Source organism: Muscardinus avellanarius, assembly GCF_963383645.1.
Source record: "Muscardinus avellanarius genome assembly, chromosome: 3".
In the NCBI taxonomy this organism is placed as follows: domain Eukaryota; kingdom Metazoa; phylum Chordata; class Mammalia; order Rodentia; family Gliridae; genus Muscardinus; species Muscardinus avellanarius.
The window spans coordinates 89507970-89524160 of NC_137788.1; the positions used below are offsets into that span (position 1 = coordinate 89507970).

General features: G+C 38.4%; 1 protein-coding gene across 3 annotated transcripts in view; it reads left to right on the forward strand.

Moving 5' to 3' along the window:
* SLC35A3 (solute carrier family 35 member A3) overlaps positions 1-16191 on the forward strand; it is a gene marked incomplete at both ends in the record, with an annotated part of 58487 nt that overhangs the window by 31077 nt on the left and 11219 nt on the right. The window contains 5 exons of one of the 3 annotated variants that reach the window (XM_080691834.1): positions 472-676; positions 6223-6377; positions 6456-6578; positions 10399-10570; positions 14057-14175. In XM_080691834.1, the coding sequence (XP_080547960.1) occupies positions 472-676; positions 6223-6377; positions 6456-6578; positions 10399-10570; positions 14057-14175 (774 nt within the window). Of the gene's footprint in view, positions 1-471; positions 681-6222; positions 6378-6455; positions 6579-10398; positions 10571-14056; positions 14176-16191 lie in introns of those variants that run through there. The other 2 variants (XM_080691832.1, XM_080691833.1) reach the window with 2 other exon arrangements.

Genomic DNA, 16191 nt, shown 5'->3' on the forward strand with positions numbered 1-16191 from the left:
TCTGCTCTCATTGGTTGATGTAGCAATGGTGAACAGTCTCTGTCTCACAGAGGACACAGCATCTAAATGAAAGGGGTCTTTGTTCTGCAGCAATGCCATCTTAGTCTTTTGCTTAGACGAAGTGGCTTTTTCTCTGGGCTATTTTTGTTGTGGTAATACCCATTGGCAATTCCAGGTTGTGAGCTACTATAGCACTCTGGGCAGAAACTATAGGTGGTGAAAAATCTTTAAGGAATTTGTTGCTGTGTCATCCCTTGAGACCTTAGGTGTCCAGATATTTGCCTTATACTCTTTACCTTTCAGAGTTTTTAGTAGTTACTCTTTGTCTTTTGTCCAAGGTTTTTGGTTTTAATTAGAAGAAGGAATAAGAGTGTCTACTCCATTTGGTCATAAACCAGAATTTTTTTTGTTGGATTTTAGTTTCTGTATTTTATAATTTTATTTACTTGTGTTGTTTATTTTGTTTTTCAGGCAAATGAAGATAAAACAATGTCTGCCAACCTAAAATACCTTTCCTTGGGAATTTTGGTCTTTCAGACCACCAGTTTGGTTCTAACGATGCGTTATTCTAGGACTTTAAAAGAGGAGGGACCTCGTTATCTATCTTCTACAGCAGTTGTTGTTGCTGAACTTTTGAAGATAATGGCCTGCCTTTTATTAGTCTACAAAGACAGTAGTAGGTATCTAGGTTTTTAATTTATGCAATTAATTTAATTTGAACTCTTATGTTAACTAATTATATTAAAACATTTTAATCTTTTTAGAATTTTATTAAGACAGTTTTAGTTTGGGATTAAAGATGTTTATTCTTATTTCTGTCATAATTAATGTTTTCCTAGTTACCGCTATAAATATGAATCATAGTTTCTTTTTTTCTTTTCTTTCTTTTTTTTTTTTTTGTGGTACTAAGGATGGAACCCAGGGACATTCTGCCTCTGAGATACACCCTACCCCTATTTTTTTAATTTTTTTTTAGTCTTTTTATTTTTTTGAAACAGGGTCTCACTGAGTTGTGAAGGGCCTCTTTAAGGTAGCTGAGGCTGTCTGTGAACCACAGTCCACCGGTCTCTGCCCCCTGAATGCTGGGATTACAAGCATGCACCACCACACCTGGCTGAATCATAGTTTCTAATAGTTACACTATAATAGTTTGAAAATAAGAGTAAATTTTATAATCTTGTGTCTGTTAGAACTTTAGACCATTCATAATAAGTTTTTGCTGAAGTAAGACAGTAAGACTATTTTATTTTCTACATTGATTAGTCTAGCAGTGACTAATTTCATATTTTTTTTTTATGGTGCTGGAGATTGAACTCAGGCATTGTGTCTCTGAGGTGCACCCCCAGCCCTGTTTTACTCTTTATTTTGAAAGAGTTTGACTAAATTGCAGAGGGCCTCAATAAGTTGCTAAGGCTGGCTGTGAACCTGTGATCTTTCTGTCTCAGTTTCCAAAATTTTGGTTTTGCAGATTATCGATTTTGTCCTAACGATGCTTTATTCTGGGATTACAGGCATGTGCCACCATTCTTGGCTTCATACAGATTTTAAAAACAGTTTCATGGATATGTAATTCATGAGCCATAACATTGCCTTGTTTGTTCTGCAGCACTAATGTTAGAACTCAGGCGCTTGCTACCATTGAACTACATCCCCAGCCCTTTTTATTTTGTATTTGGAGACTGGGTCTCACTGAGTTGCCTAGGCTAAAATGGAATTTGCTATCTTCCTGCCTCAGGGATTACATGTGTAATCCCTTTGTCCACTTTGTCCATCTTCACCTATTTTTGTTTGTTTGTTTTGGTGCTAGGGATTGAATCCAGGAACTTGCTCATGCTAGGCACATGTATTACCACTGAGCTACACCCCTATTCTCAACTCCCCACCCCTGCTTCTTTCTGTACTAGGGATTGAACCCAAGACCTCATACATATGGTCACAATTTTTTTTTTTTTTTTGGTGGTACTGGGGGTGGAACCCAGGGGCTTTAATACCTCTGGGCTATATCCCAGACCTATACTTTATTTATACTTTATTTGGAAACAGGGTCTCACTAAGTTGCTGAGAGCCTCACTAAGTAGCTGAGGATGGCTTTGAACCTGTGTGATCCTCCTGTCTCAGCCTCCCAAGTGCTGGGATTACAAGTGTACGCCACCACGCCCGGCATATGGTCACTATTTTAAGTATGCAAATTCAATGGCTTTTGGTGTAGTTATTCCATTATCAACATTTTAAAGTTATGGTAATGTACACATACATACACACTTACACACATATATATAAAACTGAAAATTTGCCATTTTAATAGTTTTTAATGCTTAAGTCATTGTCATTTAGTTTACAATGTTGTCCTATCATTCCCACTATTTCTAAAAACTTTTTTATTATCCAAACAGAAACTCTGTAATTATTAGGTATAATTCTCTATTGGCCCTTACCTCCAGCCCCCAATAACCTCTAATTTACTTTCTGTCTCTCTGAAAATATCTAGTCTAGATATTTCACCCAAGTGGAATCATAAAGCGCTTATCCTTTTATGTCTGGTTTATTTCACTTAGCATATTGGAACTTTATTCTTTTTATGGCCAAATAATGATTCACCGTGTAAATGTACCACATTTTGCTTATTCATTCACACACACACACACACACACACACACACACACACACACACACACATTTTGTACTGGGGATTGAGCCCACAGGCATTTCTATATCTGAGCTTATACCCCCCCAGCCGTTTTTATTTTTATTTTGAAACAGTGTCTCACTAAGCTATGAGGTTGGCCACAAACCTGCAATTCTCCTATCTCAGGCTCCCAAGTACTGGGATTATGGGCCTGCACCACAGCCATTTGCTAGCTACTTACTCATATGTTGATGGATGATTGAATGTTTCTACCTTTTGGTTATTGATTACAAGCATGAGCCACCACACCTGGCTCCAAAAGCTTTAAAAAAAAATCAAGGATTGGAGGCTAGGCATGTTGGTACACACCTATAATCTCAGTACTTGGGAGGCTAAGACAGGAGGATCACAGCTTCAGGCTAACTTCAGCAATTTATTGAGGCTCTCAGTAACCTGGAAAGACCCTGTTTCCAAATAAAAAATAAAATAGGGCTGGAGATGTATCTTGGAGGTAGAATGTCTCTGGGTTCAGTCTCCAGTACAAAAAACAAAAAAACAAACAAAAAAAAACTGGATGAGATAAACTAAATTATGTACTAGAACAGAAGGCCAAAGACTGTGCTCAGTATCATTTTCATTGTTTATTTAGAGGTTCCACTCAGAAGGGGGATCAGCAAAATAAGACTGAAGGAGCCACCAGCAAGACAAAAATAAAACACTTAAACATGATAATAGGAAAGCTGAGAAGTTGCTGGTTTTGCTGCCAAGGTCTGGTGAAATACCCACTGCAGAGTGTTAATGCTGACCATGTCTGTAACCCCAGTACTTGGGGAAGCTGAGGCCAGGCTCAGAATTAGGTGAGACCTTGTTAAAAATAAAATATGGCTGGAGGTCTAGCTCAGAGGTAGAATTCAAGCTCCAGTAACACACACACACACACACACACACACACACACACACACACACACACAAACACGCCACTGGAAGCCAGGTACAGTGGCACATGCTTGTAATTCCAGTACTTGGTAGACTGAGATAGGAGAATTGTAGGTTCAAGGCCAGCCTTAGCAACTTAGTGAGATCCTGTTTAAAAATAAAAAGGGCTAGAAGGGTTGTGGTATGGCTCAGGTATAGAATGTATATGGCTTCAATTCCCAGTGTTAAAAAAAAAAAAAAAAGGAGGCTGGGCGTGGTGGCGCACGCTTGTAATCCCCGTGCTTGGGAGGCAGAGACAGGAGGATGGCGCAGGTTCGAAGCCAGCCGCGCGCGCTGGCTTAAGAGACCCTGTTTCCAAATAAAAATGTAAAAATAGGTCTGGGAGTGTAGCCCGGAGGTAGAAGGGCTTCCAGGAACCCCAGTACCACCAAAAAAAAAAAAAAAAAAAAAAGAGAAAAAGGAAAAAAAAAGTATCCACTGCACTTAATACTATGGAACCAAAGTTATCTTTAATACAAATAGTTGCATTGTAGAGAGATATTATGAAACTACATTTTGGTGAACTAAAACTTAGACACTGTGCACAAAATCAAATTCTAAGTGAATAAAAATTGACATTTAAAAACAAAACTTGCCGGGCATGGTGGTGCACAGTTGTAATCCCAGTGCTTGGGAGGCTGAGACAGGAGGATCTCGCAGGTTCGAAGCCAGCCTCAGCTACTTAGTGAGGCTCTCAGCAACTTAGTGAGACCCTGTTTCCAAATAAAATAGGTCTGGGAGTATAGCCCGGAGGTAGAAAGCCCCTGGGTTTTATCCCACAAATAAGATAAAATAAAAACAAAACTTTATGACCTTGATACTGTGAATGGTTTCAGCAAGATACAAAAGGCAAAGTCTTTCAATAAAGAAAAAGTAGATAATTGGGGAATATATTAAAGTGGAAAATGTCTATACATCAACCAAGTGAGTTTTATATCACATATACCCACCAATAATATTCAGGATTACAAAGAACTCCAACAATTCAGTAAGAAAAAGACAGCAGCTCTGCAGAAAAGGAGGCAAAGGATATAAATTGGCAATTCATAGAAGAGGAAACCTGGCCATATGTAAATACATTACGGATACTCAGGGTGGAGGTTGAACTCAGGGGCTCAGTGGTAGAGTGCCTGCCTAGCATCTGCAAAGCCTTGGTCTCATTCCCAGTGTTAATGAATGAATGAGAATGAATGAGCTTAACTTCATTAGTGATCAGGGAAATCAAAACCATAAGACACAATTTTACTGTCCCTTAGTTTGACAAAAAGAATCTGACAATACCAGGAATTATCAGGAATGTGGAAGAGCTTTTCCTGAAGGGCTGGTAAGGAAAAAATATGTTAAAGCCTTATTTAAAATTTTAATTTAAAAACTACCTAATATTTTAAGTGCTTTTCCCTTGATAAAACTAAGAAAAAAATCTAGCTACTTATATTTTAGCTAACAATTTTTTGACTATTTTGTGATAAGAAAGGGTGCTTATCAGGTAATAATCCTTAAAGTTTTCTTCATTTCAAAAATTTTTCATAGTTGAAATTTTCTTGTTTTGTATCAGGAGAGAAAAATCATCTATATAGTATCATTGTTGACCTAGTGATACTTTAAACAAAGTAAAAAAAATTCCTTAGAATTTCTCTTTTCTGGACAGATTATATATATATATATATAATATAATATATAATATATATAATATATATAATATAATATATAATATATATATATATATATATATATCTTGAAGTTCTGTGAACTTCTTTTTTGTGATTAATACTGTAGGTTGTTTAGCTCAAAGTCTGTTCCAATCCCTTTCTTTATTTTCTTCCTGTAATGTGGAGAAAATAAAGGAAGAGACTTTACTTGCCAGCTCCTGTGCAGCTGGTGGTAACTGTGTAGCATAGTCCAGGTCAGTGAGCGCAGAAACATCCCTGTGAGGTGAGGTGCTGTTCCCTTGTCTTCCTGTGAGGTGCTGTTCCCTGGTCTTCCTTGTTGCATGAAGCAAATCCCAGAGTCATTTGGTGAGCCTGCTGCATATAATTCAGACAATAGGTGAACAGTGTGAAGGTGAGAAGCCAGCGTGTTCATATGGAGAGAGAGCCTGGGTCCCTGAGCGGCTATAGATCTTTAGGTTTGGACTCATACTGTGAGTTGAGTGGCGCTAGTGTTAGTTGGGCTTTGTATTGTTTGCAGCCATCCCCACCATCTGACTTACTTTCTTTTCATGCTTAAAGTCTTCACAATTATTAGTTGGCTTGAATGGCTAATGATAAATGAAACACATAGAATATAAGTTTTTATAATATTACTATAATACTTGGTTGGCAAGTTAATACTTTGAGTCCTTGTTTTTCATAAATATGAATGTATGACAGTATCTATATGGATAAATTATTCAGTTATATATGAGAAGGAAAGAATATAAGAATAGTGTTTTTATTAATATTCTACTTTTTAATATTTAACATTTGAAAAATAGCATCTTAAGAATATATTTTATGCCTAAAAGTACCCTCACATGTAGCCCAGTTTTCTTACATATGAGGACACGGGTTTTGAGAGGAAGGATCTACAACTTACCTAGTTACCAACCTACTAACTTTTCCCATTTCACTTCTTTACCCTAGAATGTAGTCTAAGAGGACTGAATCGAGTACTACATGATGAAATTCTTAATAAACCCATGGAAACACTTAAACTTGCTATCCCATCAGGGATATATACTCTTCAGAATAATTTACTTTATGTGGCACTGTCAAATCTAGATGCAGCTACTTATCAGGTACTTAAAATAATTTTTAAAAGTCCTTTTAAGTAAGCTACAAACAAACATTAATAATATTGCTATTTTCTTTTTCAGGTCACATACCAGTTGAAAATTCTTACAACTGCATTATTTTCTGTGTCTATGCTTAGTAAAAAATTAGGTGTGTACCAGTGGCTCTCCCTAGTAATTTTGATGACGGGAGTTGCTTTTGTACAGGTAACTATTCAAGATAAGTATATCTTTCACTTTTACCACAGTCTCAAAACCTTATTTGCCTGGAGAATATGATTCTATGATTTGTTGGAACAAATAAATGACGACAAAAACCATGAAAATAGTGGGACTGGAATATCTTATCACAGTGATGTGAGAGTTATTATGAGAGACAAACCAGTAAATACCACAGGGAATGGAGATCCAGGAGAATAAAAGACGTAGGTTTGAATAGTGACATTTTTAAGAGAAAGGCACCAAAAGGTATGTTCGTTTTGGAAAACAACTAAATTTTAGTCATGTAGGCTTTAAGGAGGTAACAGGTTTCTGAATGGCAGCGATTGAAAGCTTCGACTTGACCTTAGAAGAGATGTTAGTGCTTCTGCAAATTGACTTTCTAGCTAGTAGAGATCAGTATAAACTGTGCCATAGAGCTGTGCTGTCCAATAGGATAGCAACACGCCATGAGCTATTTAAATTTAATTAATAGTCCTTGAGAGGTTGAGACAGGAGGATCACAGGTTGGAGACCAACCGTAGCAACTTAGTGAGTTTCAAAATAAAAAATAAAAAAGACTGGGGATGCCGGGCGTGGTGGCTCACGCTTGTAATCCCCGCGTTTGGGAGGCTGAGACAGGAGGATCGCACGGGTTCGAAACCAGCCTCAGCTACTTAGTGAGGCTCTCAGCAACTTAGTGAGACCCTGTTTCCAAATAAAATATAAAAAAGGTCTGGGAGTATAGCCTGGAGGTAGAAAGCCTCTGGGTTCCACCCCTAGTACCACCAAAAAAAAAAAAGGACTGGGGATGTAGCTCAAAGGTAGAGTTCCCCTGGGTCCAATTCTCAGTACCAAAATAAATGATAAAAATATATTTCAGTTCCTCAGTCATGGTATCTACAGCAAACATTCAGTAGCCCCATGTAGATACTGGCTATTATCCTATTGGACAGCAAAGATATAGAACTTTTCCATTCTTATAGAAAGTCTATCAAGTAGTACAAGGTATAAAGATTGGGAGGAGCCGGCATGGTGGCACATGCCTGTAACCCCAGTACTTGGGAGGCTGAGACAGGAGGGTCGCAGGTTTGCTTCCAGGTTCAGCAACCTAGTGAGGCCCTCAGCAACTAGTGAGACCCTGTTTTAAAAATAAATGCTGGGCGTGGTGGTGCACACTTGTAACCCTAGTACTTCGGAGGCTGACACAAGAGGATCATAGGTTTGAGGATTGCCTTGGCAGCTTAATGAAACTTTGAGCAACCCAGTGAAACCCTGTTTTCATATAAAAAACTAAAAAGGGCTATTGGTGTAGCTTGGAGGCTTAATCTCCAGCACCACAAAAATACATACATACATACATACATACATACATACATACACGGACTAGGGGTATAGCATAGAGGTAGAATGCCTCTGAGTTCAGGCTCTGTAACAGAATAAACAAACAAACAAACATTGAGTGGAGAGGACCAAGAATTTTTTAAAATAAGTTATTTAACAACCAAGTGTGGTGGCTTACACCTATAAACCCAGTACTTGGGAAGCTGAGACTGGAAGATTGCAGATTCAAGTCAAGCCTCAGCTACTTAGTGAAGTCCTCAGCAACTTAGTGGGACCCTTGTTCAAAACAGTAACAACAAAAAATAAGGCCAGGGGTGGAGCTCAGAGGTTAGGGTTGGGGTTTAATCCCCAGTACTGCAGAAAAAAAAAGTTATTTAACACATTAAGAAGTCTTTGGTGCCGGGCGGGGTGGCGCACGCTTGTAATCCCCATGCTTGGGAGGCTGAGACAGGAGGATCACGCAGGTTCGAAGCCAGCCTCAGCTACTACTTAGTGAGGCTCTCAGCAACTTAGTGAGACCCTATTTCCAAATATATAATGGGTCTGGGAGTATAGCCCGGAAATAGAAAGCCTCTGGGTTCCACCCCCAGTACCACCAAAAAAAAAAAAAAAAAAAAAAAGAAGTCTTTGGTAACTATGAAAAATATAATTACAGAAGGAAAAGTGGCTTTAAGAAGTTCAGCTGAAGTCGGGTGTGGTGGCGCACAATTGTAATCCCCATGCTTGGGAGGCGGAGACAGAAGGATCATGCAGGTTCGAAGCCAAGCCAGCCTTGCTGGCTTAAGAGACCCTGTTTCCAAATAAAAATATAAAATAGGTCTGGGAAGTGTAGTCCGGAGGTAGAAGGGTTTCCAGGAACCCCAGTTCCACACCAAAAAAATAAATAAATAAATAAAGTTCAGCCGGAAGCTGGGCACGGTGGCACAGATTTGTAATCCCAGTACTTGGGAGGCTGAGACAGGAGGATTGCGCGGGTTCGAAGCCAATCTCAGCTACCTAATGAGGCTCTCAGTAACTTAGACTCTGTTTCCAAACAAAATATAAAATAGGCCTGGAAATGTAGCTTGAAAGTAGAAAGACCCTGAGTTCCGTCCCCAGTATCTGTGTCTCTCTCTCTCCCTCTCCTCTCTCTCTCTCTCTCTCTCTCTCTCTCTCTCTCTCTCTCACACACACACACACACACACACACACACTTCAGCTGGTAGATCAATCAGAGGAGTGAGAAAAAAGATATAAAAGAAAATTTAAGCTGGCGTGGTGACACATGCTTGTAATTCCAGTACTTGGGAAGCTAAAACAGGATGATCGCTCAGGTTCAAAGCCTGCCTCAGAAACTTAGTGAGGCTCTTAGCAGCTTAGTGAGACCTTGTTTTCAAATAAATTAGAAAATAGGTCCGGGAGTGTAACCCAGAGGTTGAAAGCCTCTGGGTTCCATACCCAGCACCACAAAAACAAAAGAAAGAAAAAGAAAAGAAAGAAAGAGAGAAAGAAAGAAAAGGAGGGAGGGAGGAGGAAGGAAGAAAAGGAAGGAAGAAAGAGAAAGGAAGGAAGGAAGGAAACAAGTAGTTATGAGGTATAATTGATTAGATCAGGGTCAAGACCATGTAAGCCATAGGGTACCATGTGTGTTACAGTGACTCTGGGGTCTTTTTCAACACCCTTTCTTTCTAGTGTACCCAAAGTTTTCCTTCATTTTCCGATGGACTTCTTGCCCTGGCTATGTTTGGGCTTCCCCTCCCAACAGTTTCTCTTTATTCTACTTGATTTAGTGCATCTGTTTCTACTTGCCTGTGCTTTTGCTGAGGCAATAGGAGAAATGTAAGATTCTTATCCTTTCGTCAGCTTTGAAATGGTGGTCTTTAAAAAATTAAACTTCATTTTTATTACTTTTTTTCTGGTGCTGGGGATCTAACCCTGAGCCTTCCTTGCACATGCCAGGCAAGTACTCTACCACTGCACTAGACCCTCAGACCCCAAATTAAACACTACGGATCATCTTAAAGTATAGATTGGTCTCTATAGGAGATGAAATATAAACTATCTATTGTCCCTTAGTACTTTTTAAGTTTATGAGTTTAAATAGTAATATATTATCATTGGAGAAAAAAAATCAAATGGCTATAAGGTTTTCTTCAAAAATGCTCCTCTGCGCTAGAGGTGGTGGCGCACACTTGTAATCCCAGTACTTGGGAGGCTGAGACAGGAGGATAGCAGGTTCGCGGCCAGCCCCAGCTACTTCATAAGGCCCTCTGCAACTTAGTGAGGCCCTGTTTCAAAATAAAGAATAAAAAATAGGGCTGGGGGTATAGCTCAGAGGTAGAATGTCCTTGGGTTCAACCTCTAGTACTGCATTAAAAAAAGTACTCCTCTGCAATTCTCAAGAATAATATTGTAGACATTTATATCCTAAGGTCTTATAGTGGGCTCTTAATATTCACTTTGTTAAATATTACAGATATTGAGCTAATATTTTGTTTTTATTCAGTGGCCTTCAGATTCTCAAGAGCTTAACTCTAAGGAACTTTCAGCTGGCTCTCAGTTTGTGGGCCTCATGGCAGTTCTCACAGCCTGCTTTTCAAGTGGCTTTGCTGGAGTTTATTTTGAGAAAATCTTAAAAGAAACAAAACAGTCAGTGTGGATAAGAAATATTCAGCTCGGTAAGTTTTAAATGCTTTTCTTAAATATTTAAAAAAGTGATCGTATTCATATTTTTATTGTATTATTACAATTAGTCCCCATACAAGGATTCCAAAATTGAGTATTCCTGGCTCATATTCATTTTGGATAGTGCTGCATGTAAAACTCCGTGTGGGAAACAGCTCCCTTGCAAATCAACACATTCTGTTTTAAACATCTGTCTTGATAATTTGGGGGCTTATTTTCTAAACCACTTTTTGCCCCTAGTCCATATCAATGGAATAGATATGCCCCGTGTCTCTTGATTAGCATTCAGAACGACCTCTCTAGGCCCCACCCAGTAAACCGTATGCCTACTGGTTCATATTTTAAGTCACACCTTGCACGTATGATTAAAGTTATCCTTCCATCTGTTTTCCAAAAATGTGATAACAAAAAAAAAATGAACCTTTATTATTTTATCACATGATTTGTTTCTCTGTAAAATTTATAAAAAATATATTAAATATCTTCTCCTAGGAACATTAAAGGTAAGTTTTTTTTTGTTTGTTTGTTTTTTTGAGGTACTGGGGATGGAACCCAGAGGCATTCTACCTCTGAGCTACAACCCCAGTCCTATTTTTTTATTCTTTATTTTGAAACAAGGTCTAAGTTGCAGAGGGCCTCACTAAGTAGTTGAGACTGGCCATGAACCTGCAATCCTTCTTGTCTCAGCCTCCCAAGTACTGGGATTATAATGCCCCACAATATCTGGCTTTAAAGGTAAGTATTTTTTAAAACAATTTTTAATTAGCTTCTTTTTGTTGAGTTTAAAAGGCAAATTCTGACTTAAAAGCAATAAGCAGGATGTCCCCCCTCCCTCCAGGGATTGAACCCAGGGGCATTCTACCTCTGAGCTGCACCCCCAGCCCCATTTTATTTTATTTTATTTATATTATTTTGAAACGGTCTAAGTTGTGGAGACTTGTGTTGCCAAAGCTGGCCATGAACCTGGGATCCTCCTGTCTCAGCCTCTCAAATACTGGGATTTTAAGCGAGTGCCACCCCACCTGGCAGCAGTAAAGTTTGATTTACCAATTCAGAAAGAATGCATTTATAGCAGAGAGGTTAATTAAGAACACTTTGGTTTGATGTCATATTACACAAATTCTGATGTTATCACTTACCACCTGTGTGACATTTGAGAAGTTCCTTAACCTTTCTGTGCTTCAGTTTCTCCATCTTTAAAATGTAGTACTTAATTGCCAGGAGGTGTGGCATACACCTTTAACTCTAGTTGTTAGGGAGGCTGAGGCAGGAGGATCTCAAGTTTGAGGCCAGCCTCAGCAACTTAGTGAGACTCTGTCTCAAAATAAAATAAAAAGGGCTAGAAGCCAAGCATGTTAACACATGCTTGTGATCCCAATACTTGGGAGCCTGAGACAGGATTGCAAGTTTACGGTCAACCTCAGCAATTTAGTAAAGCCCTCAGAAATTTGTTGAAACCCTGCTTCAAATAAAAAATAAAAGAGTTGGAAGTATAGCTTGAAGGTAGGATGCCGCTAGGTTCATTCTCCAGTATCACAAAATAAACAAACAAAATAAATAAAAATAAATAAATACAAAGAGCTATAGATACCGCTTGGTAATAAAGCTCTTGCCTACCATGTACAAAGCCCTGGGTTTGATCCTAAGTACTACAAAGAGAAAAGAAAAAGAAAGAAAAATGTAGCATATAAGTACAGTATCTATATGTTGCTGAATATTAAGTGAGATAATACATGTAAAATATTTAGTGAAAAGTGCCATACACACACACACACAGTAGGCACTGTCAGCTATGTACATAACTATGCAAATAGAAAACAAAAATTCAAGGTTTGTGTAAATTGCTTAAAATTTTCTTGAATTGATAAAAATAGAAAAGTAGTTAAAACCCATGAATCTATGATGCTTTTTTTTTATTTATTTTCTCTTTTTTGTGTGGGTCTGGGGATGGAGCCCAGTGGCATTCTATCTCCGAGCTACACCCCCTACCTTATTTTTTATTCTGTATTTTGAAACAAGGTCTCACTAAGTTGCAGAGGGCCTTACTAAAGAGCTGAGGCTGTCCAAGAACAGTGATCTTCCAGTCTCAGCCTCCCAAATGCTGGGATTACAAGCATGTACTACCATGCCCGGCTCTATGGTGCTTTATGGATATTAATTATTATACTTCCCAAACTTCTAAATATGAAGAAATTCTGTGTCTTATACATGAACTTTTATATATGCATGTCTGAATGTAAAAACATCAAAATCTAAACATAGCAATAGAAAGATACAACATTCTAAAATCAAGGATTTTTTTTTTTTTTTTTTGGTGGTACTGGGTTTCTTGGAAGCCCTTCTACTTCTGGGCTACACTCCCAGACCTATTTTTACATTTTTTTTAAAATTTGGAAACGGGGTCTCCTAGGCCAGCACGTGCGGCTGGCTTCGAACCTGCGCAATCCTCCTGTCTCTGCCTCCCAAGCGCGGGGATTACAAGCGTGCGCCACCACGCCGGGCTAAAAGCAAGCATTTTTTAGCCGGATGTGGTGGCACATGCTTGTAATCCCAGCATTTGGGAGGCTGAGACAGGAGGATCACCGTTCATGGACAGCCTCAGCTACTTAGGCCCTTTGGAACTCACTGAGATCCTGTTTCAAAATAAAGAATAAAAAGTAGGGCTGGAGGTGTCGCTCAGAGGTAGAATGCCCCTTCGTTCCATTCCAGTATTACAAAAAAATAAATGAAAGTTAGCATTTTACAAATATTCTTTTTTTTTTTTTGTGGACTGGGGTGGAACCCAGGGGCTTTCTACCTCCGGGCTACACTCCCAGACCTATTTTATATTTTATTTGGAAACAGGGCTTCACTAAGTTACTGAGAGCCTCACTAAGTAGCTGAGGCTGGCTTCGAACCTGTGCAATCCTCCTGTCTCAGCCTCCCAAGCGCGGGGATTACAAGCGTGCGCCATCACGCCCGGCCAAATATTCTAATAGAACAGCCATGTGATCATGTAATTTATCCATTAAATTATTTTTGTGCTCCAAGGTTGATAATCTGTTTGTTTTGTTTTGTTGTGATACTGGGGATTGAACCCAAGGGCATTCTCCTTCTGAGCAACATCTCCAGCTCTTTTTTTTATTTGAAACAGGTTCTCACTAAGTTGATGAGGGTCTTACTATGTTGCTGAGACTGTCGTCAAACCTGTGATCCTCATGTCTTACCCTCCCAAGTGCTGCAATTACAGGAGTGCACCACCACACTATTCTTTTTTATATGTTTGTGTCTTTGTCTTACAGTCATAGCAGAGTAAAACTGAGTATTGCTTTGTTGTTAATTTTATATAAACCAAGTAAAAAATTTTAAAGCAGTCAAATTTCGACAAAAAGAAAAAATTAAGTATAAAATAACTTGGAATGTCAACAGAAAAATATTTCTTCAGGAAAACTAAATGGCATATGACACAAGTATATCACATATGACTTCACTTTTTTTAGGTTTCTTCGGGAGTATATTTGGATTAATGGGTGTTTACGTTTATGATGGAGAATTGGTATCAAAAAATGGATTTTTTCAGGGATATAACCAACTGACCTGGATAGTTGTTGTTCTTCAGGTAAAGCACATAGTCTTTTATTTAATGCTAATAAATATTGTTTCCACATAGACTATCAAAGTGGCTACTGAAGTACTGATACTAGGAGAAAAGGTCCCTGCTATTCTCCTATTGTATCGTTTATTCAGGAGAGTAAAAAATAGACTTGGTCTTTTTGTTGTACAGAAAGTCTGTGTTCAGCCCATTAAGACCAGGAATCAGATCTAGATGTTTAATTCTGCAGCAGCTTTTAACTTCATTTTGGGAATACATAGTGAAATATTTCTTTCAAATTTATTCAGTTTATATTTAACTTGAAATTATTCAAGGATTGAGTAATTTCATCTTCGGTAGATGTTTAATGGATACTCTGGAGTATATGAAAATGAAGATATAAGTCACTGCCTTCAGAGTTCTTATTCTTTTAGAGGTATTTGAAATCATAAGGAGCAGTAATCTGGAAGGCAGATGAAAATGTCAAAGGATACTTGTGTTTTGAAAACAAGAAGATTTTTATTTTAGGTTAGAGCCAGATGAGATGGCACATACCTGTAATACCAGTATTTGGGAGGCTGAGACAGGAGAATCACAGGTTTGAGGCCAGCCTCAGCAACTTAGACCTGGTCTCAACATAAAAAGTAAAAAGGGCTGGGGATATAGCTCAGAAGTAGAATGCCTCTGGGTTGAATCTCTAGTACTACTACTACTGCTATCAACAACAATAATAATAAAGATAGGAGAAAAAAGGACAATAAGAGAAAATGTGAAGTGGAAATAGGTTAAGGCAGGAGAACTTATGTGTGATATATTCATGCTAGCAATGAGGGGAAGCCATCTTCCCTTAAGAAGGGGCTGACTGTGTGAGAAAGATAGAAAAGATTTGGTATAACTAACTGGTGTGAGGGGCTTAAAAGGGAATAGATAGGTGACAGTATTGCCCAGTGGTTGGATGCAGAACATTAATTTGTCTTAAGCTCAGTGGGCATAGTTTATGACTTTTATAAGTAAAACTGTCATAAAGGAGGTACAGTGAAAATTGTTCAGGTGAGTAGCCCAGATTTGGAAGCTGACATGTAAGGTCTGACAAAAACTGTAACTATGTAGTACAGGTTGAGTATCCCCTATCCAAAACACGTGACACCAGAGGTGTTTTGGATCAGGGTTTTTAAGATGAGATTCATGCCTACACACAAATTTATGTTTATATATAAATATCTTACACATTTACCCTGAAAGTGATTTTTGCACAAGATTTTTAGTGTGTCTTTGTTGTGACTAACACATGAGGTCAGTTGTACAATTTTTCCCAAGGCAGTGCTCAAAAAAAGTTTAGAATTTTGTGTAATTCAGATATTTGGGTTAGGGTTGGTCAACCAGTACACCAAAATCAATCAATCAATCAATCAATCAATCAATCAATCTCTACCTCTACCTCCCCTCTCTCCTCTCTCTTCTCCTCTTCTCTCTCTTGCCCTCCCTCTCTCCCTCCCCCCCCGGGGGGTTAAATCCATGGCCTCATACATGCTAGGCACATGTTCCATCACTGAACTATACTCTATAGTCTGAATTTGAGAGAGATTGGGTAGAAGGTTTTTTATATATTCTTGAAGAAAGAGCACTGGGATTGGTTTATACTTCATTAGTAGAGTGTTTACCTACCATTTGCAAGGCCCTAGATGCCATCCCCTGCATAGCAAAACCAAAGGAAGAAAGGGAGAGAGGGAAAGAGAGCATGACTAAAACTGTACTTTAGGGAAGAATAATTTTAACAGAAATGAGAGGAAGAATGGAGAGAACCTAGAGGATGAAAGTCGTTAGGAAGTTACTGAAAGGTTAGTAAAAAGCCTTTTAAATTCCTTAATTTTTATTCAAAGGTAAAACTATTTCACTGATCCAAGTTATGAATCTTCTCACATTTGTCCAAACAAGTAATGTTTAATTACTAAATTGGAGGAGGATAGATTTTTTTTATAATATCAACTTTATTACATACCTTTGAAATAAGAGGACTATTGAACAAGACCTGGAAGTATACTG